This window comes from Desmodus rotundus, chromosome 3 (genome assembly GCF_022682495.2).
Source record: "Desmodus rotundus isolate HL8 chromosome 3, HLdesRot8A.1, whole genome shotgun sequence".
NCBI lineage: Eukaryota > Metazoa > Chordata > Mammalia > Chiroptera > Phyllostomidae > Desmodus > Desmodus rotundus.
The window spans coordinates 16,157,209-16,178,194 of record NC_071389.1 but is presented as its reverse complement, the minus strand read 5'-3'; the positions used below and the strand labels follow the sequence as shown (position 1 = coordinate 16,178,194).

General features: G+C 51.1%; 1 protein-coding gene across 3 annotated transcripts in view; it reads right to left on the bottom strand.

The window, feature by feature from the left end:
• RPS6KA1 (ribosomal protein S6 kinase A1) overlaps positions 1–13,155 on the bottom strand; it is a 37,624-nt gene extending 24,469 nt beyond the window's left edge. The window contains exons 1-2 of one of the 3 annotated variants that reach the window (XM_053920252.1): positions 12,896–13,155; positions 6,463–6,507 (exon numbers count right to left, since the gene is read on the bottom strand). In XM_053920252.1, the coding sequence (XP_053776227.1) occupies positions 6,463–6,507; positions 12,896–12,958 (108 nt within the window). In that variant the 5' untranslated portion in view covers positions 12,959–13,155. Of the gene's footprint in view, positions 1–1,208; positions 1,624–6,462; positions 6,508–12,895 lie in introns of those variants that run through there. The other 2 variants (XM_053920253.1, XM_024554420.3) reach the window with 2 other exon arrangements.
• Between the last annotated feature and the right edge of the window lie 7,831 nt (positions 13,156–20,986).

The window sequence follows — 20,986 nt, the reverse complement described above, 5'->3', positions numbered from 1 at the left end:
AGAGGCAGGAGAGGACTCATACCTAGCATGCAGAGGCAGATGGGGACACATTCAACAGGCAAAGATAGATGGGGACATGTGTCCAACCGGCAAACACAGAACGGGACATGAACCCAACAGGCAGAGGCAGATGGGGACCCAACAGGCAGAGGCAGATGGGGACTTATATCCAACAGGTGGAGACAGATGGGGACATGTACTCAACAGGTAGAAACAAAAGGGGACATGAACCAACAGACACCTAACACATGACATGTACTCAAGAGATGAAGACAGGCCCTCATCAAGCAGTAACAGACAGGAGCCCAACAACAGAGGCAGGTGGGCCGCAGACAGAGACAGCCAGTCAGTGAGGCCCAAGTAGACAGACAGGTACCTAGGGTAGACACACGGGCGGGAAAGACATAGACACCCAGGAAGTCAGACCCTGAACTCGAAGGCAGAGTTCTGGTACTTGCTGGTCTGCCTAGGGTTGGGAAAGGAGGTGAGAGGATGTCACCTGAAAACCCCTAGCACTTGGGAGAAGAGTCCAGCATTTGTGGCAGACCCATCTCTGAGGTCCTCCACTTCTGAGGGGGGCCCAGGAATAAGAGAGTGGGCAAGAAGGACATCTAAGTGAAAACTGATGACACTGGCTCTGATCTAAATATCCTAAAGACTTATGCCCATTTCAGGAAGAGAAAACTGAGGCCCAAAGGACAGTGACTCACCCAGGCTCAAAGTAAAGCAGTGGTAGAACCCAAGTCCTTCCCCTGGTTATTGCCAGGCCTGCGGCTGGCAGGACTCAAGTGCCAGGAAAAGGTGGGAAGGTAAGCCTGCCCCCTCCCTCTGTACTAGGGTCAGTCTGGGACTTCCCATTCTAGGTCTTGACCCTCAGAGACACAGTCAAATCTTCAGGGCACCCTGAACAGCCACAAAAGCTGCAGCCACAAAAAGCTGCAAGCTAATCAGGTCTGTGTATAACACAGAGTCACAGGTGTTAAGGTGCCACTGCAGGGGTAGGACAGGCAGAAAGCTACACAGAAACCCCTGCCTGCCCCACCCGGAGGTCTGAGCTTCCATTTGCCTATCTGTCTGTGACTGAGAACACTCCTAGGAACAGAGGCAGTCACCCGGAAACCCCAGGGGACAGAGCTACCCCCACAGCCATTCCTTGCCGAGAGTCATGGTGACAGACACTGCTGGAGGCAGGCCAACCCTCTGCTCACCTTTCTGGGACAGGAGAGTGAGTCTTTTTCAACCCTAAGGAAATCTGCCGGGGTCTGCATGGTGGGGCTCAAGTCTGTGGCCACAGTGCCCCATTGCTCCCTTTACTTCTGCTTTTTCAGCCTTCCTAGCTTAAAAGGCAGGGTCCCTGACACCCTCCTTCTCACTTCCCCTTCTGCAGGGAGGAGTGACAGAAGATGGGTCAAGCTCCCTTGCTGAGGAGGGGACACTATAGACCCCAAGCCCATGATTGTGGGGTGGGGGAGGGATATACTCCCACTGTCTCCTCTGATCCTAAGGCAGGAAGACTGGAACACGGAGTCACAGTGATGAGGTGCTGACAGCAGGCATGCCGCACCTGCAAACATGCCTTAAGAGAATGAGAAGCAGAAGTCAGTAAGCCCTGAGCTCTGACTACCCTGGGCCCAGAGAGTAGACCGTCCTTACCCCACAATGGCTGCCCCATGGCTAGGCCCACCCCAAGTGACAGCCCACAGAGCAGGCACCACCACACCCAGCCCTGTCCTGAAGAGCCTGACAGTCCAGGGCCCTGCGATGGGCAAGGGGCTGAAGGTCCTGGCCAGGAACCACAGAGGTCTGAGATGAGGAGCAGGTAGCCTTCGGCAGGGGTTGACCAGGCCCAACCCCCTTCCATGTGACCTCGCTGCATCACTCACACCAGTATACCCACAGGAACTGACACACACACAAATACACCAGGCCGATGATCGGAAATCATTTCCACACACATCCCCTATGTGGAAACACACGCCCCCGCATACACACGGACTTCCCCTTCCAGTCCTCAGAGGGCCTCCAATAACAGGCTGATGATGGCTTGCCAGGGTTGTAAAAGATGCCTCCTTAGACTGGGGCTGCTCTTTGCACTCCAGCTTCTTCAGGCAGGAGTTTGGAGGCTGGGACAGCCCGGGACCCCCTAGCCCTTGAATCCCTGAGAAGCAAAGGAAGATTCTCTGTGGCTAGCAGGGCACAGGAAGGGGCAATAAGAAGAAAAAAGTCTCAGAACTGCCTTCACTGAAGGGTATGTGCTGGGCCTGTGAGGCCTCTGGGTGGCAGAAGGGTGAGGACAGGCACCAGACCACATCCCCTGGTCCCTGCCCCATTCCCCCCTATAGATACTTCCTCTTATTCACTTCCTCCCACAGGGCAGCTGGGAGAGAAGACCAGAGCCCCCTGCCCGATCCCTTGTCCCTAGGGTTCTCACCCTGTGCCTCCCTCCACCAGCCACAGCCCAAGTCCAACTACCAATCTCCAGCCCTAACAAATAGCAACAGCCCCTTCCCCAGCTGGCAGCACCTGCAGGGTCTCCCAGGTGCTGCTCCTCCAGTAGGACAGATGTCTACAGACATGTCTCCCAGCATGCCTCTGGGAAGGTGAGGAGGGGTCCACAGTTCCCAGGAATCCTTGATGGGGGAGCTGGACTCAGGCACTAGGTCAGGACTGGCATGGAGTGACAATGAGAATTATGCCTCCTGTAAGTTCAGCCATTCATTGCATGAAGCCATTCTTTCCTTCAACGGTTGCTGGTATGGATTCTGCCAGGCCCTGTGTCTTAGCCCCATTTCAGAGATAAAGAGAGTAGACTCAGAGATAAAATGACTTGTTCAAGGCTGCATGGCTAGAAAGTGGGAGGGCTAAGAGCAAAATCAAAGTCTGTTTGCTTCCAAAGCCTACACTCCTAAGCATTTTATTATTGCTCTCCTTGCAAGGCCAGTCAGCCAGTGTCCCATCTGGACATCACTCATAGCTACTGGCCCCCTGCTTTGTCCTCCAGGCCAGGAGCCAGACACTAGGAAGCACACATGTTAAGGCAGATGCTAGCCTTGACCTCAGGTAGCTCCAAAAAATCAATACATGATAACAAAACACAATTGTCCAGCAACAGAGCTACAGTCAGGGGCTGTGGATGCCCAGCGGTTGTAATTATCTGCATAGGGTGAGGTCCAAGTACCTTCCAGAGAGGGGGCAGTCTAGCTGGACCCTGAGGAGGAACAGGCACTGGCCAAACAGAAAGCAGAAAAAAGACACTTCATGTAGAGAGACCAGAGTGAACAAGAGGCTTAAGGCTAGGAGTGCAGGCTGGGAAATTAAGAACTGTCCATTCACTAGCTGAGCTCTCCCAGGCAAACTCTCTCCCTGTCTAAACCTCAGTTTCCTCCTCTGTAAAACAGAGGTTAAAATGAGATGTTGTTTCTAGAAGCAAAATGCACTACAGGGGCAAAGGGACATAGTAGACAGAACTTCTCCCTGGATTAGTGGGCACTCTTACTGCTGCAGTGTCTCCTCTGGGCAGGTGGAAGGGACACAGCCCAGCCACAGGGTCCCAAGTGCTGGGAGGGTGCGCTAGCCTGCCCGAGCTAGTCCAAGGGAAGTTCCCTACAACACCTGAGGCTCCCAAGTCACATCCTGCCTGAGCTCCAGCCAGGGGAGCAAGAGGGATCCGGGAGGGATCAGGGTTTCATAAACAGGAAGAGAGGAGGGGAGGGGGGAGAGGCTCAGCTCTCAAAATAGACCTACAGGCACTTCAAAGGGGTCCAACTCCGGAGATAGCCAGAGGAGGGGGCCTGGGGTGCCCAGTCTACCCCCAGGAAGGAAGAGAAGGTAAATGGAACCCCGATGTGCCTGAGGACACCAGGTGTACCCTAGGTACTGAAAAGATCCAGGGAGCTCTCACCCTAGACTGCCATCCACACTATGGCTGCTAACCCCAAATCCCCCTTTCTGCTTGAAATGAATAAAATAAACAAATTTTGAACACCAACACTGTACCTCACACCTTGTTAGATTCTTTAATTTATATGCATCCCATGCCCTCCTCCATGCCTTCCTCCGGGTAGCCCTGAAGGATGGACTCAATTCTCCTACACGAAAAGCATCTGAGCTTCAGAGGAGCAAACCACTCACCCAAAGTTATGAGGCAAGCAGGAAGGAGGGCAAAGATTCTGAACTCAGAACACCTGACTCCCAAGTCCCCTCCCACCTCTTCTCCAGGTGGAATATGCACTTTTCTCTCCAGCTGCCCAAATCCTGCCTCTCAAGGCCCAGCCAAATGCCAGCTCTATAGGGAAGATGGCCTCCTGCCCTGCAGCCTTTCCCAGTGTTTCTTCCTCTGCCAGTAACCATCCATCTGGTCCACGCTCAGTCCTAAGCTCAGATGCCACCAGCAGGGTTCCCCAAGACATGCTCACGTCATCACGCCACCGAGAGAAATGTAGCCTTGGAAGGTGGTGTATTACTCTGACCAATATGGGGCCTGGCACAGAATGGAAGTTCTGTGTGCCCAGTCATATTCTCCCCCATCACAAGTGCCCACCGCATAACTTTCCTGTCTCCACCTGCCTCCCTGGGACCCCCCCCTCAGCTGAGGGTGGGGATATTGATTTCATTTTGTGGTTCCCAGTGCCACAGCAGGGTGCACTGAAAGTCTGAGGAAGCAAAAGATAAACCAGCCCTTTGCCAGCTCATTCCAATGTACACAGTGATGAGGTCCTGACCACAGGCTGAGCGCCCCCTAGCGTGTTGGGCCCAGAAGTGAGCACTGGGGATACTGTGCAGTTCTGGGGCAACAGAAAAGATGAATGAATTCCTAGGAATGGTGGAACTTGGGGGTCACAGGGACCCAATGTTCTTCCTCGTCAGCACTGAGTGTTCCCTGGGCTGGGAGGAATGGGCTGTGTAGTCGAACAAGCCCTGATTCCTCTGCCCACCAGCTATGTGACCTTGGGCCTCAATTTTCTCATAAAATGGGAATAATAACAATTTCTACCTCTAGGGGTATTGTGAGAACTAGAGGGAAAGCTCCTGGTGTGGTGCCAGGTGTGTGTTAAGCTCTTTTTCTTCTTTAATGTGGCATTTGAGGCTCTCCCCACCCCACCCATTCCCAGCCTCATCTCCCCTACCCCAGAATTTTCTGCTCTAGAGCAGAAGTCATAGGCTTGGGAGATCAAATGTAGGTTCCCTGACCGGGCAAACTCCTGTCCTCTCTCAACCAGCCCCTCTAGCTTTAGATGATAAGCTGTACTTACCACCAGCTTCCCCAAAGCTGCCACCCCCAGAACCTCAGTTCAGGATATGTACATCCTGGATCTTCATTGGGGACCTATAGCCCCCTTCATTTTGTTACCAGGCAACTAGGGCCATCTACTGTGTGGGAGGAGATTCTGTAGACATGTGGCCAAGCAAACCAAGGGGCCCAGTCCCCACCACTTGCCTGGCTTTTGGTGGCCCAATTTGCCATAGTAACCAACAGAAGAGGGTAGGAGCCTACTTCTCTCACCCAGCTCTACCCCAGGCAGCTCAGCAACCTTATCTTAGGAGGCTGAGTTAAGACAAACATGGGGACCAGCCCTGGGTCTATCTCAAAGGTCGAGCTTATGGCAGGTCTAGTGCCCAGGCAGACCCAGGCCTGGAGGGTGTGGCTACTGGTAGGAAGTGGAGTTGAACCAGACACTGGGATATTCATGCTGCTGGTGCTGAAGTCACTGTGTGCCAGGCAGTTACTATCTCATATGTCCTTCCCATCACTTCTATGAAGTAGGCACTGTTATCCCCAATTTACAGATGAGGAAACTGAGACTCAGAAGGCAGAAGAGCTTCTGGCAAAATGGTGAGGGTAGAGCCAGGACTTGAACCCAGGCCTGCTTTACTCACACTCTGCCTGCTTCCAAAGCCTCTTCACAGCCAGCAACTCTGTGACCTCACACAATTGAGTGTGGGAGGAACCCAGGGGAAGCAGAGACAGCAGGGGTGAGGGACCAGCCTCATGTTGGTAGCTGGGAGCCCTGAGAAATGGCCTGTGTGCCCACCAGGTCCACTCCAGAGTCACATGCCCAGATGAGTCCAGGCCCTTGTCAGGCCCAGATGACCTGAGCCTCTCCCATCACTCCTTCAGCCCTCTCCTTATAGCCAGCCAAGCCACCAACAGTAAATAAACTAAGGAAGTGTCTTAGCCTGGGTGATAGGTAACCGCACTTCTAACATGGATTCTGCTTCTGACCCGTCTGGGCCGCAGTCCTCTCACCTAAGGAAAAGGAAGGGTTGAGCAAGTGATCTCCACGCACAGGGTTGCCTTAAGGATTAGCTGGAAGCAGAAAAGGAAGGCTGAGCTGGGAAAGGGGCGAGAGGCCAGGGCCCTCACACCCAGGTGGGACGAGGGCAGGCCTCCTTCCTCCTCCATGGCCATGTACGCAGTGCCCTCCACAGTCCCTAGCCCAGGGTGCTAGCTCTAGTCCTCACCTTGGATGGCTGAAGTCCAGCTTCTTCCCCTGAGGCCTGTCCATTCTGGAAAAGAGAAGAGAGACTAGGGAACATTGTCAGAGTTTACCAGCGTGGGACAGAGCAAAGACAGACCCTGTGAGGCAACCCATCCTCGGCTGTTCCCAGTGACTAGGGAGGCCATGGAGGTGGGACAGGCGTTCAGGGTGGGCCTCCCACCTCCACTTGCACAGGGGGGAGCAGGTATCAAGCCCTCCTGCAACAGCCTCTCACCACCCAGGCAGTGCATTTCTCGATACTCCCTCCCTCGGCTCTCTGCCTGGCAAAGAAGACTATCTTTGAAGACTACCTATCTTTGAAGACTCAGCTCAAATGCCACCTCCTCCCAATAAGGAAAGAGTACGTGTGGCTCCCAGCTCTGCCAGAGACAAATTGTGTGACTTTGTAACAACTAATCAACTGTGAGCAGCCTCAGTTTCCTGACCTGTAACATGGGGGTAGTTACAGCCACTTCCCAGAGGTGCTGCAAGTGTGGAAAAACACAGAGTCTGGGTAAGTGTCCAGCCCAGAGACGGTGGCTGCCCTGGCCTTGCCTCCGCTGGGACCCTTGCCCAGCCAGGCAGAATGGCTGCTGGCCCACTATGCCCTGCACTCCATTGTACCACTTGTCACATTGCAGGAACTATTTACACACACGCTTGCCCTTCCGAATAAAGGGAGTCCTGGGAGGGTAGAGATTACGGCTCCGTGCTGACAGCTGCTCTCTTCTGAGCCCCTGTCAAACGGCAGGCACTGGGCTCAGTGCCTCACACCTGTGGCATCATTAAATCCTCATGACCTGGGAGGGAGGACCTGGCCCCATACAGAGAAACTGAGGCTGAGGAGCCTAGTAATGATACCTAAGGTCACACAACTGATAAGTGAGGATTCAAATTCTGGTCTCTGACACCCAGGAAGTGCTCAAAAAAGTTCTGCTGAAGAGCAACCCACACCCCAAGCAGGGGAACAAGCTGCAGAACAGTGGGTTCCAGGCCCCATCTCTGGGAAGTCCTGCTTTTCCCAGTCCCCAGACTTCACACTCAGGCGGTCATTATTCATCCTGGGGTATACCAAACCCAGTCCTTCCTTTTCCCATGTGACACAAGGTGACTAACTTAATTTATCTGGACCTCGGGGAGCTGAAAGGAGGTGTCCCCACCCCTCCTGGCACAAGAGTGTGGTAAGGCAAACAGAGGCTCCTAACAGCTAGGCTGGGAAGACCCAGCCTAGGGCAGGTCAGGACTTTGGAGCCACGGGCTGGGTCCAGAGGGCAGCTGTGGCCTTGCTTGGCAGCAGCAGGCACAGCTGTGTTCGGCCCATTACGTAATCTCCCTGCCCCTGGAACGGCTCCCCCCTGCTGCTCCCAGGACATCCTGCCCCCTGAGCCCCTTTAATGCCCCTAATCCTCCCCAGGGTCAGTGTTCTGCAGGCCCCCCACCACACACACACACACACACACACACACACACACACAGAGCCATCTCTCAGCAGCCTAGGGGGAAAGATCAGAGCCTGGGGGGAGGGCCAACATTCTAAACTTTTTTTTTTTTTTTAGAGAGGGGAAGTGAGAAACATCAATGTGTGGTTGCCTCTCACACGCCCCCTGTTGGGAACCTGGCCAGCAACCCAGGCATGTGCCCTGACTGGGAATTGAACTGGCAACCCTTTCGTTTGCAGACCAGCACTCAATCCACTGAGTCGCACCAGCCAGGGCAACAGTCTAAACTCTTGACAAAATTCCCACGGATGGTCTCAACAGCCTACCCCCCAGCCCCCCAGCCCAGCTTTCCCCTATTCCAAACACTCATCCTTCCTAAAACTCAACTGCGATCATTGCACTTGAGTCACTCACTCACTCCTTATCGAGGACCTGCTATGCATCAGGCCCCAAAACCTTCCGTGGCTTCCCACTGCCTGCAGAATACAGTCCCAGCTCCTTGGCATGGCATTCAAAGCCGTCATCTCCAGCTGCCCAACAGAACTGATTAAGAATGTGGGCTCTGGCCCTGGTCGGTGTGGCTCAGTTGGTTGAAGTGTCAACCTGTGTCCTGAAAGGTGGTGGGTTCTGTCCCTGGTCTGGGCATGTGTGTCAGGCAAGCAATTGATGTTTCTCTCCCTCTCCCTCCCTCCCTTCCCCTCTCTCTAAAATCAATAAGCATGTCCTCAGGTGAGGATTAAAAAAAAAGAATGTGAGTTATGGAACCTAACCTTGTGGGTTCCAATTCTAGCTTCTACCACCTGCATGACCCTGAGGTTACTTCATTTCACCGGGCTTCAGTCCTCATCTGTGAAATGGGGATAAAAGTAATGTACCTCTCCAGATGGCTAAAGAAGCAAACAAAATAGTCTATGAATATATACACCTGGCAAGTACTAGGCCCACAAACAACAGACACTATTATTATTGGGCCCTATTCTTAAGTTAAACTGAATGACCTGAGACCCTGAACAGACCAGCTTATTTCATATCCTTAAATATTTGCATGATGGCTCATTCCTTCTACCAAGAAAACCCTTCCTGTCTTGTCATCTCGGCAAACTCCTGGTCTCCTTCGAATATAATCTCTTCTGTCCACAAAGCCTTAAGTCCTTCCCTCCTTCCTCAGGGTCCCACAGCACTGAGGAAGCCACAGGTTAACTCAGGAAGGAGCCCTGGCTTGTCCGTCATCATCTCCTTGGTACCCAGTTCAAGCTTAACCCAACAAAGAGAGCAGGGAGGCCAGAGCAGGGTCTATTACTCCAATTTTTCGGACAAGGCTCAGAGAGTAAAGGGATTTCCCTGAAGTCCCTCAGCTAGCAGGGAAGAGCCATAGGGCCATAATGCAAAGCCAAGTGGTTGAAAGTCTAAATCCCTGATGAGGGAGGGGAGGAGGCAGTGGGTGTGCCCAGAGGTGTAGGCTTACTGAGAAGTGTCCTGGATGATTCAGGGGACCCCACAGGCCCTGTTTGGCTGCCTCCAATCCCAGGGTCTCTGCCTTGGGTGCCATCCTCATGGAACCCTATACCTGGAAGAGCTGATGCATAAAGTCTCTAGCAAGGGTGGGAGGTGGGTAGGGAATGACAACCCTAGAGAAAAGACTGCGAAAACAAAAAAGGACCACAAGTGAGCTTGCTCCTCAGAGCCAGGGTCCTGGGAAGACAGGGTTCATTTGTCCTTCTGACCTGACTGCTGCTTGGAGGGAGGAAAGAACACAGCTCTGCAGCCATGAAGACACAGCCACTAATAATACTAGCTCTGCCAACCACTCGCTTTGACCTTAGGTTTATCACATCACGTCTCTGAGCCTCAGTTTCCTCATCTATACCATGAAGGCAGGTCTGTCTTGTACATAGCTGCATCCTGTCGCTTGGAGTAGTACTTGTCACATGATAAGTGCTCAATAAATTTTTGATGAATGAATGAATGAATGGAAGGCGACAATGATGCTGACATTGCAGGATACTGAATGATGGACCTCATCTAGAGTCTAATACAGGAAGGGCCCTTCAGCCTCTTAGAAGATGGAGACCCACTCTCCTCCCTCTTTTTCAAAGAACACTGCTCATGGGGACAGCTGCCCAGGGCCCCCCACACCATTGTGCCCCTTCACTAGAAGTAAGAGGTAAATTCCAACAGACATCCTTCCTTCCCACCCAAGCAGCTCAATTTTGGGAGGAGAAGCAGGCCCAGGGCATTGTCTGGAGAAACCAGGCAGCAGATGGACAAAGACAGCACGTGCCCCGCAGGCAGGAAGCAGCCCCAGGAGCTGGGTTCAGAGCCCAGCATTGGCAGTCCCGCATGCTGCTGGAGGCTGGGGGCCAGGTGCCAGGGCTGGCTGGCACCACTCGTCCTCAGCAAAGGCTGGACAAGGGCCCTTTGGGACGAGGAGTCTGCCAACATCCGGAGCCTCTCTTGGAGTACCTTCCACCTAGGCCAGTTTGATCCCAACCCTTCCCCATCCTTAAGCCTCCGCCAACCTGAGAGACCTGGGTTCTGATACTGACTCTGACATTACTTCACAGGCCTGTTCTCTGAGTTCAGTTGTCTCATATGAAAATGGGGGTAATAAAATTGGGGGTAACAATCCCTACCTTGAGAAGTTGTTATGAGAATTATTTTATTTAAATAAGGTGACACAGGTGAAGCAGGATGGGTAGCACATAGTAAAGCTCTGTACATAGTAGGGCCAGGCCTGGGAACAAGGTTACAGCTTTCAGAAAGGCCAGGGAAGGCCCAGGTAGAATCCTCACCCATACTTGCAATGAGTTTGCTCTACCTGGACCACACCCTGAGCCAGGCCCTGCCTCCCAGCAGCCAGTTTTCAGCAGCGTCATGGGGAGGGCAGGGCAGTCCAGATCCCAGGCCTCTGCCAAATGCCCCTGCCAGTCCCTTGTCTGCCTCCTTCCCGGCCAGGAGCCAGCAGCAGTGCCTATACCTGCAGGTCAGGCTGCTGTATCGCTTACATGTCACCTGGGCTAAGAACAGCGAGGCCCTGTTCTCCAGTGAGAACAGCCCAACCTGTGCCCTGGCTGCCCCATGGCTCCTGTTACCCAAACAATAACACCCAGTTGCCTGGCGCCTCCATGGAGTGGGGGCGGGGGAGAATGGGCAGCAGTACCCAGGGCTCTGTACCCTCTCACGTCCAGGAAGCAGAGGCCAGAACCCACCCCTGGCCACTGAAGAAACAGAGGCCCAGAGAGGCTAAGGACTGACTAAGGGTCACACAGCATTTCCAAGGTGAAGTTCCTGGAGAAATCATGCCCCTTCCCCAATCCTAGGAATTAAGCAAGTCTTCTCCTCTCACAGAGTTTAAGTGCAGTAGTACTCAAAACTGAGTTGTGTTTCCTGTTTATACCTGGCCTCCAGATTAAGCTGGGCCCTGCCTCAGGATTCCCTAAAGGGAAGCAGGAAGTAGTTCCTTGGACTGGGAATCAGACTCCAGGGTATCTGCCCTCCCTACCTCCAAGGTAAGTCCTTGGATGAAGTTCCTCCCTGGCCTCTCCCAATCTACCTACCTCTAGAGAGGCCTATGTTGCAGGGACATGCCAGGGCAGAGTAATCCACCTCAGAGCTCCCCCCACCTCCAGGCCCTAGTGACCTACTCCTGGGGGCAGAGGGTAAGTGGGGATAGGGGCTGCAGAGGGCAGTGTTCCTCACCTCAGAGGAGGGTGAGTCAGCGAGAGAGAACCTCCAAGAGCATGCAGGGCCTGTAAAAACCCCATGGCAGGAATCCCAGAGCAATTTACTCCAAATTGCGCCTTCAGGTTGGTTACCTAATCTTGCCTCGCCCACCCTCCAATAGCCAGTGTCAGCCATGACCATCCCTTTAAAGGGGCAGCACACCTTGGATGCTAGGGACCAAGGGTCCTCACTCTGATCTCAACCTGAGACAGCGCCATTGGTGGTTGTCCCAGGTAAGAGAAGGCAGAAAAGGGGACCTGAGAAGGGGACATAGACAGAGGCTAGGGGCCCTAACCAGGAGAAAATCACCTTGGCTCCCAGGCTCACTGAGGTTTCCACACCCTCCCTGTATAAACCCCTCATCCCCTTTGGAAAGGGAGTATCCCCTGTCTTCTTTCCAGCTGAGAAGCTGAGAGGAAAGTTTATTTGACCTGGTTCAGGGGCTTGACCTTGACTATGGGGGTCAAAGGGTACAGGAAGAACTGGCCTCCTGCACGCTTAGGGCCTGGCACCATAAAATTCTCCGAGGGCGGGAGCTGCTTCTGGGAGAGGCTAGGCTGACAGAAACCAAACTACCTAGGGTCCCAACCCTTCTATGGTAGGGGGCACCAGAAGGTAGCAGGCACCAAAGTCCGGCCCCTCTCCAGGAATAATCTTCACAAGGTCGAAGGGCTTGTTGCCACTCTCTTCTCAATAATAGTCTGGGGCAGGGAACACAGGTGTCCTCTGGCCCTAGCCTCCGGGTAAAGAAAACCAAGAGTTTCAGTCCCAGACCAACAGTAGCACCCCACATTCCACAACTGCCAAGGGTGAAGAGGGACAATCTTTCTAAGGTCAGAAGCGGAGAAGCGGGGAGCTTTTGGAGCAGTGCGCTGGGAGACGTCAAGAAGTGGGTGTCCATGACCCTTGTCTCTCGCAGAATTCCAGACATCAAGCACCCCAGCCCTGCCCGTCTGCACTAATGGAGAAAGCCCCGACAGCTCCCGGCATTGGTCCTAGGTGTGTGGGATGAGGGAGGCCAGCGCTCAGCGCCCCGCGGGATACCCTCCCCGTACTAAGCGGGTTCTCAGCGCTTGGCGGAACTGTCCCTCGAACACACACACCCGGGGCAGAAGGGGGTGGAGCCGAAGAAGGGGCAAGATTTCGGAGGGCGCTCGCAGACGGCAGCGGCGCCGCGAGCCGCCCCGCCCCAGTGGGGATCCGGGACCGCCGGCCGCCGGCCGCCGGCGCCTGTCCCCCACCCCGCTCGCTCACCTCCGGGTCCAGCGGCACCAGCTCCATGAGCGGCCAGGGCTCCTTGAGCTGAGCGAGCGGCATCGCGCCGCCCCCGGGCCGCTCGCGCTCCTCTGGCGGGCGGGGCCGGGACGCGCCGCCTCCGGGGTTCCGGGGTCCCGGGTTTTGCGCCCCCGCACCCCCGGCTTCCCCTCCCCGAGACCCTCGCGCTCAGGCTGGGCCGTCCGCACCTACACAGCCACCACCGCCGCAGCCGCCGCGGCACTCGCACTTCGGCTCCGTCATCCGGCGCCGCCGCGCCCATTGGCTACCTGCGTGAGGGGCGGGGCCGCAGAAGCCCCGCCCCAGCCCTCGCGGCACGGCATTCCGGTTGCGGACCCTAGCCAGGATAGTGCAGGGATCTCTGACGGCTACTTCATCTCGAGCCCCTGGCCCTGCCTTCTGCTCCACCTAGAAGTCCTCCTGGCTCCTCCTTCCCAAACCTTGTTACCCCAACCCCACTTCACCACCCCCCGCGCTGGCCACGCCAAGTCCACCGCTGTCTCCCCCACTCAGCTCATTTGGAATCGCTCTCTAGGTGTGCCTTCTCCCCACAACGGAAGGGAATCCCCCTGCTTCCCCCACTTCTTCTCCCCCTCGCTCCCCCCCTCCCTCCGCCCCACACACACATCGAAAGTCCCAGGCCTGATTCTGGCTACAGGCTTGAAAGGAGCCTGGGCCCCACTCCCTTGAGGCCCCTTCTCAGGAGCCCGTAGGGATCCACCCTATGAAAGTCAACACTGGCTTCTCGTGGGGATTTCAACGGTCCGTCCCCAGATAAATTCTAACACGGTCACCAGCATCAGAACCCACAGTTCCCCCAGAGTGATTTCTTAATATGCACTTTTTGCAACCTGTGCTTGAGGGGAGCTCATTTCAAGCCAAGTCTCTCCAGAATCTTTCAGCTGCAGGCACACATCTGGGTTGATTTGGACTCGCAGCCCCTCTGAGTAGGGCAGGGACCAGGCTCCCAGGATGGACGACACTTGAGCTGCACTTGGAATAAAAGGCCAGGGAGAGCCATTCTCCCTGCACAGATTCAGCCTCCATCTAAAGAGGTGTTAGGGGTCCAGGTGTGATGAGATTTATTCACACATGGACGAATGGAGGGATGAGCTTGCAGGTTCATGGTGGGGAAGACTGGAAATTTACAAAGCTGTTCAGGGGGATGGAAAGGGTTGTTTATCAAAAGCCTTCTGTGAACCAACCTCCACCAACGTGTGATTTCCTTGAATCCTCACCAACATCTAGTTGACAAATCATAAAATGGCCTCAGAAAGATGAGATGACCTATACAAGGTCACACACAGAGCAGGTCAAGAACAGATTAGGACTTAAAAAAATTAAAGTGGATGAGAATTTCTCCTAAATCGAGAGTTCCCCTCATTCCTTGTTCCCAGGGTAACACCTCAGCTGTTGAAGTGAATTGAGTTTTCAGCAGAAAAGCCTTTGGAACCCAACAAATCTGGATTTGAATCCCAGGTCTACCACTTCCTTAACATTGGAAAACTCATTTTATGTCTCTAAACCTGTTCCTTATCTGTAAAAGGGGAATTATAATCCCAAACTTCCAGACATATGCTGAGGACTAAATTCATTTTAATTCAATAAATATTAATGACTACATATTACATGCCAGGCCCTCTTCCTGAGCATGTACCATAAACCAGGCCTACTTCTAAATGCTGAGGAATAATCAAAACAAGGCCCCTGCTCTCATGGAGTTTGCATTCAGTCTGGTGTGATTAAATAATTACAGCTAACACTAATATAACACTTACCATGGACTAGGCACTGTTCTAAGCACTTTGCCTGTATAACTTCATTTAACCCTCATAACGTTATGAGGTCAGCACTGTTATTATTGCCAATGTGCAGAAGAAACTGAGGTAGAGAAATCAATCATCTCTTTCTCTGGGGCCCTCCAAGGTTACACAGCTGGAAAACGGCAGAGCTGAGAGACAACCCTGTAGTCTGAGCCCAGACTTTGTTCTCTTGTTCACTCACTCTCCACCTTCCATATGAGAAAAGTGAGGACTTAACCCAAGGCGGCCTAGACTAGAGTTGGCAGCCATTATTAACATTGGTGTTGGTATCATCCGGTTCAGTTGCCCCGAACTGCCTTGTGATGCCCCAACTGCCACTGCTCAGGGCTAACATCGTAATATTTAGACATAATTGTTGTTTATCTAAAATTCAAAATTACCCGTGTATTCTGTATTTTGATTTGCTTAATCTAGTAATCCTACTCAGGGCACACAACAGATTGAGACAGGTGCCAAGCATCTGGCTGCAAGCCAGATTAAAATTAGATTTAGGAAGAGACACTGAAACCCAGAGAATGAGGGCAAATGACTTGGCTAGGGAGATGGATGGCAGTGGAGAAAGTGAGGGGAAAGCAAGAGTGGTTCTACCTTCAGTCTGCCCCTACCCTGAGGCCTCTAGTCCTCTCTTTTCCTTCTTACAAAAAGGATTTTCTTTCAAGTACCTTATCTCAGTTTAAGGACTGAGTAGTGATTGTGTTTTCCTATGAACAACTTTCACTTCCTGTGGCCCCTCACCTGAGAGTATTGGAAAGACAGTGAGTCAGGATGAAAAAAGGGGATGCAGAGCACACCCAAGCCCTGCCTGGGGAGCTTGTGCAGGTCAGCTTGCCCATCTGTGTTGTAGGGGCAGCAGTCGCTCAGTAGAGAGCTAGAGAGACCAAACCACAGTCTGCAACGTGCTGATCCTGCATCCTGAGCTCACAGTTTTTTTCTCTATTTCTCTCTATGCTTCAACCACAGGGCCTTTGCACATGCTGTTCCCTATACTTAAAACCATCTTCCCTCTTCCTCAGGCCAGCCTATCTCCACAATCACTTCCTCCAGGACATATTCCCTTACCTCCCTGTTGTACACACTCATAGCAGTGGACCCTTTTCCTTAGCACTTCAGCACTCCCCTGCTTGAAACCCTCCTGTGGTTCCCCCATCACTCTTCAAATCTTTATAAGTGTTTATGTGATTTGATTAACATCTGCCTCTTTGATTACATAGTAAGCTCTGAGAGGGCAGCAGTCACGTTTTCTTGACTCTTCATTGTCTTTCTGGCACCTCACACACTGCCTGGTACATAGTAGGTGCTTAAATAAGCTAAGTCATATGTCCAACATCACCTAACTACAAAATGGTAAATTCAGGACTCAGACCCAGGCATTTGAACCCCATGCTCTGAAGTGCTACACTCTGAGTAGTGGGTAAATGCTAGCTATTATTATTAATAATAACAATGGGTTAGTAGAACGGGCTGTTCTGGGCCGTCACTTGAGGTGTTAAATGAGTGTGACTCATGAGTGTGAAAGGGCTTTGCTGGATCCAAGTGAGATTATTATTCTGTACCCTGTTGAAGAGATCGTTCTGGCATGGAACAGGCTGCTGTACTGACAGGCGCTAAGGGCCTGGGCATATGCTTGCTGCAATATTCAAGAACACAGGTTCTAGATGGGCCCTGCCCCAGGGAGAGGGGGAGAGGCTCTGTCATTATTCTTGCTTTACCTTTCACGTAGAGGAGGGTCTCAGCACATGTGTCTCCTGGCAGTAGGTGGAACAGGATGAGGGGAATAATCATAATAGTAGCTACCTTTCACAAAGTGCCAGAACTTAGCTAAGTATTTAAACAATAAATAATCACCAACTATGAGCGCTTATTGAAAGAGAAATCTGTGGCCTGCCTGGAGCTGAGTGTTTTATAAGCAAGAACTCATGAAATCATCCCAACAATATCATGAAACAGAAATTATTGTCCCCATTCTCTAGATGAGAAAATTGAGGCTCCAAGATGGGTAGGATTGCCTATGATCAGACAGCTAGTAAGTATTGCAGCTGGACTGGGAACCCAGTTCGCTCAGACTCAATCACTTCACCACACTGTAAGCCCAGAAGGGGGTGCAGAGCTACTCAGTGTGCAGACAGTGGGTAGTGGCGAACAGGGGACTCGATGGAGTCTCTTGTTTGCCTCATCCAGGTCTGAAGGAGAGGGGTGACAGCACTCTCCTGCTTGAAACCCTCCTGTGGCTCCCCCATTACACGTAAACAAACCCCAAGACGCTGGCCTGCAAAGCCACAGGACCTGGTCCCCTGCTCCCTCTGGTACCCTCTCTCCTACCACTCACTCACTGCCCCTGGCTGCTCACCTCAGCCTTTTACTCCTGCTGTGTCCTCCACCTGGAACATTCTTTTCTTCAACTCTCCTGAGAGCTCACTCCCTCACTTCTGCTCAAAGTCACCTCTTGAGAGAAGACACACCTTATCTAACATAGCTCCCAACGAATGGTGTTACTCTTGTTATCTTCTTTTCATGGCATGCCTCTCTGCCAGCAATCATATTGTACATTTACCTATTTGTTGTTTGTTTCTCCTCCTAGAAGTAGAGAAGTAATGGCTCCATGAAGTAGGCCTTGCATATTTAGTTTACTGCTATATTCTTGGACGCATCTGACGCATTGCAAGCCCACAGTACATAACTGTGAATGGAGCCACACCAGCCTGGGCTTTAATCCTGGCTCTGCCACTTCCTAGCTGTGTGACTCTGAATATTTTAGTTAGTCTCTCCAAGAATCTGTAAACTAGGCATGGTTATATGAGTATAGTCATTTCTTGGTATCTGCAGAGGGTTGGTTCCAGGACCCCCGCTGAAACCAAAATCTACAGCTTCTCAAGTCCCTTATATAAAATAGGGTAATATTTGCATATAACTGGCATCCTCCTGCATACTTTAAATAATGTCTAGATTACTTATAATACCTAATACACTGTACATATTTATTATACCGTATTGTTTAGGAATTGGGGCTTGCAGAGTTCGTTGGGTGGGGTCTTTGTTGGTAGGAGATGACAATGGAGAAGAGGCTTCAGTCTGAAGGAACTCCCATGACTGTGGTCACGAGGCTGGTAAGGATGAGACCAAAGATGGAGCAATGAGGAGGAACAGAAGCACACAGGTGTGACAGTCCCGGGGCTGCCGGGGAACTGACCAGTGGCCTCCTCTACTGACCTGGAGCCTGGGAGTGAGGCAGAACCTTGTTGCTACTGGTTAGAGAGGATGGAAGGTGGCCCTAGAGGTGGATACAGTAACAGCAAGAAAATGGAATAGAGTTGCAGGTAAAGAGACAGAAGAGGAAGCAGGTGGTCATCAACAGACACTTACTGGCCACTGGCCACATGACAGGCACTGTTCTGGGCAACGGGGATACAGCAGAGGAGTAGACAGAGAGGGTTCCTGTCCTCTAGGGTAGAGGTGGGTGAACTATAGCCTGTGGGCCAAGACTGGCCTACTAATTTCCTACGCCTATGAGCTAAGAATGGTTTCTACATCTTAAAATGATTGAAAAAAAAATCAAAAGAAGACTACTTCGTGATGTGAAAATTATGTGAAATTCAAATTTTAGTATCCATAAATAAAGTTTTATTGGAACACTGCCATGCTCCGTTTACGTATGGTCTAGGGCTGCTTTCACGCTACAGCAGCGGAGTTGAATAGTTGTAACAGAGACCATATGGCTTGGAAAGCCTAAAATGTTTACTAGCCGGCTCCTTAGAAAAAAATTATCAACCCCTACTCTAGGAACTTAGATTCTTTTTGGGGAGATAGTTAAACGAGCAGGTAAGTAAATTTTAGGGTGCTTCGGAGGACAAGAGCCAGCTGGCAACAGTATTTCCTCACACCCTGCTTCTGCCTGAGCCACCTTCCCCTGGAAAGGAAGCGCTCCATCCAGATGAGCTACAATACAGCAGTAGAGGAGCTGGGGTCCTTGTGATCAGCCCCCGCCTCCAAACCAAGAGGATGGATCTAGCCTTTTTCTAGAAGGGAAAAGCCACACATAGTGCTTTGAAAAGTCCAGCACCCACTGGATTCCCCTTCCCCGCTCCCAGATCCTTAACCCAGGAACGACTTCTATGTGATTTCAGAGGAACATTATCACCTTTGTCATCAAGGCCTGTTTACCTGCCACCTGTGTGGCTCACTCTTTACAAAAAGTCTTCTTCCATGCTACCGCCTGGAGCTCTTAAGGCATGGATGGGTTGGGTTTATTGTTCCCATTTCACAGATGAGGAAACTGAGACTTAGAGAAATGTCCCGACTTACTCAGAATCACATAGCTTGAAATAGCTTGCAGAGCACTGGCTGGGTAGCTCTGTTGGTTAGAGCGTCATCCTGATAATACCAAGGTTGAGGGTTTGGTCCCTGGTCAGGGCACATACAAGAATCAATCAATGAATGCATAAATAAGTGGAACAAATTGATGTTTTTCTCTCTCTCTCCTTTCCTGTCTCTAAAAATCAATTTTAAAAAACTGAAAGAAAAAAAGAAAGGAAGAAAGAAAGGAAGAAAGGAAGAAAGGAAGAAAGGAAGAAAGGAAGAAAGGAAGAAAGGAAGAAAGAAAGAAAGGAAGAAAGGAAGAAAGGAAGAAAGAAAACTCACAGAGCCAGAATTAGAATTAGAAAGTAATGGAATGTCAGCTTTGGAAAGAGGCCTTTGGGACTGTCTTAGCCAGAGATGGAAGAAAACTGGTGGCCTGAGGCAGAGGTGAATCAGGTAAGGGCGGTGGCATGGCGTATCCTCCATGTGCAAGAAATAAGGCTTCCATTGTCTGTAGAGAATTTAAAAACATTAGTGAAACTGGGTAGGTCTGCTTTTTATTATCACCATGCCCTGACAATTCTAAACAATGTGGGTGATAAAATCCTCCTAAAGAGATCTTTCTGTTGGTCTGAGTTCTAAATAATTGCTGGGATTATTGTGAGTTTCAAGAATATAATATATATGTAAGCTTCAAATGAGGACATTTTACCACCTAACTTTTAATAAACCATATATCTAAATGGAAGCTAATTTGGAGAGCTTCCAGTTACACAACTGGCCCCTAATATTTACATTCCGTTGGAGAGATCACGGCAGGTCAGAATCCCTGGAGCTCACTTCAGGAGTGCTCCTGTCCTCAGGTCCCCGCATTTACACGGCAGACTTGAAATAAACAATGACAGCACAGCGATTGTGAAAGCGAAGGAACGAAATTTGAGTTACTGCACTTCTGTTGTTCTCGGTGCAAATCATTCTTTCGACCCTGTCAAATTGTGTCTTTTGGAGATGTTTCTCAGTGTGGGTGTTCCTTTTTGTAAAATAAAAAACGTAATAAAAACTATTAGTCCATTATTTTTCCCCCTTTGGACTGTAATTTTTACTGTACTTAAAAAAATTGTATTGAGCCCTGGCTGGTGTGACTCAGTGGATTAAGCACCAGCCTGTGAACCAAAGCGTTACTGGTTCAATTCCCGGTCAGGGCAAGTGCCTGGGTTGCAGGCCACGTTCCTGGTTGGTGGTGTATGGGAGGTGACCAATCGATGGATCTCTCACACATTGATGTTCCTCTCCCTCTCTTTCTCCCTCCCTACCCCCCCTCTGTAAAAGTAAATAAATGAAATCTTTTAAAAAATTGTTTTGGTCTAAATGTATACATATACATTTAAGAAGTGTATATATGGGGTGGTGGGGGAGTGGTTGGGTGAAAATTCAGAAAACTGTAATTGAACAATAAAATAATTATTTTTTAAAAGTGTATATATGAAGTATATACATGACATTCAATAAAATTTTAATGTGTGTCTTCTCTGACATTTTTATTGTTTCATTTCATGATTATTACTGAAGACAATTCTGTTATGTCGGGGTTAAAAAAGATGATCTGTGTGTCAGAAAAGGACCCGCAGACAATGACATCATCTTCTCAATCATAATCACTGTTATTTTATTGAGCGCCTACCTGGTGTCAGGCACTGTTCTAAGGTTTGACATGTATCATCCCTTTCTTTTTCACTCAACAAATACTTATTAAGATCCCACAGCCCTGACTATTGTGGCCCAGTGGACTGAGTGCTGGCCTGCGAACTGTAAAGGCTGCTGGTTTAATTCCCAGTCAGGGCACATGCCTGAGCTCTGGGCCAGGTCCCCAGTAGGGGGCATGTGAGAGGCAACCGATGCACGTTTCTCTCATACACATTGATGTTTCTCTCCTTCTCTTTAAAAATTAAAATAG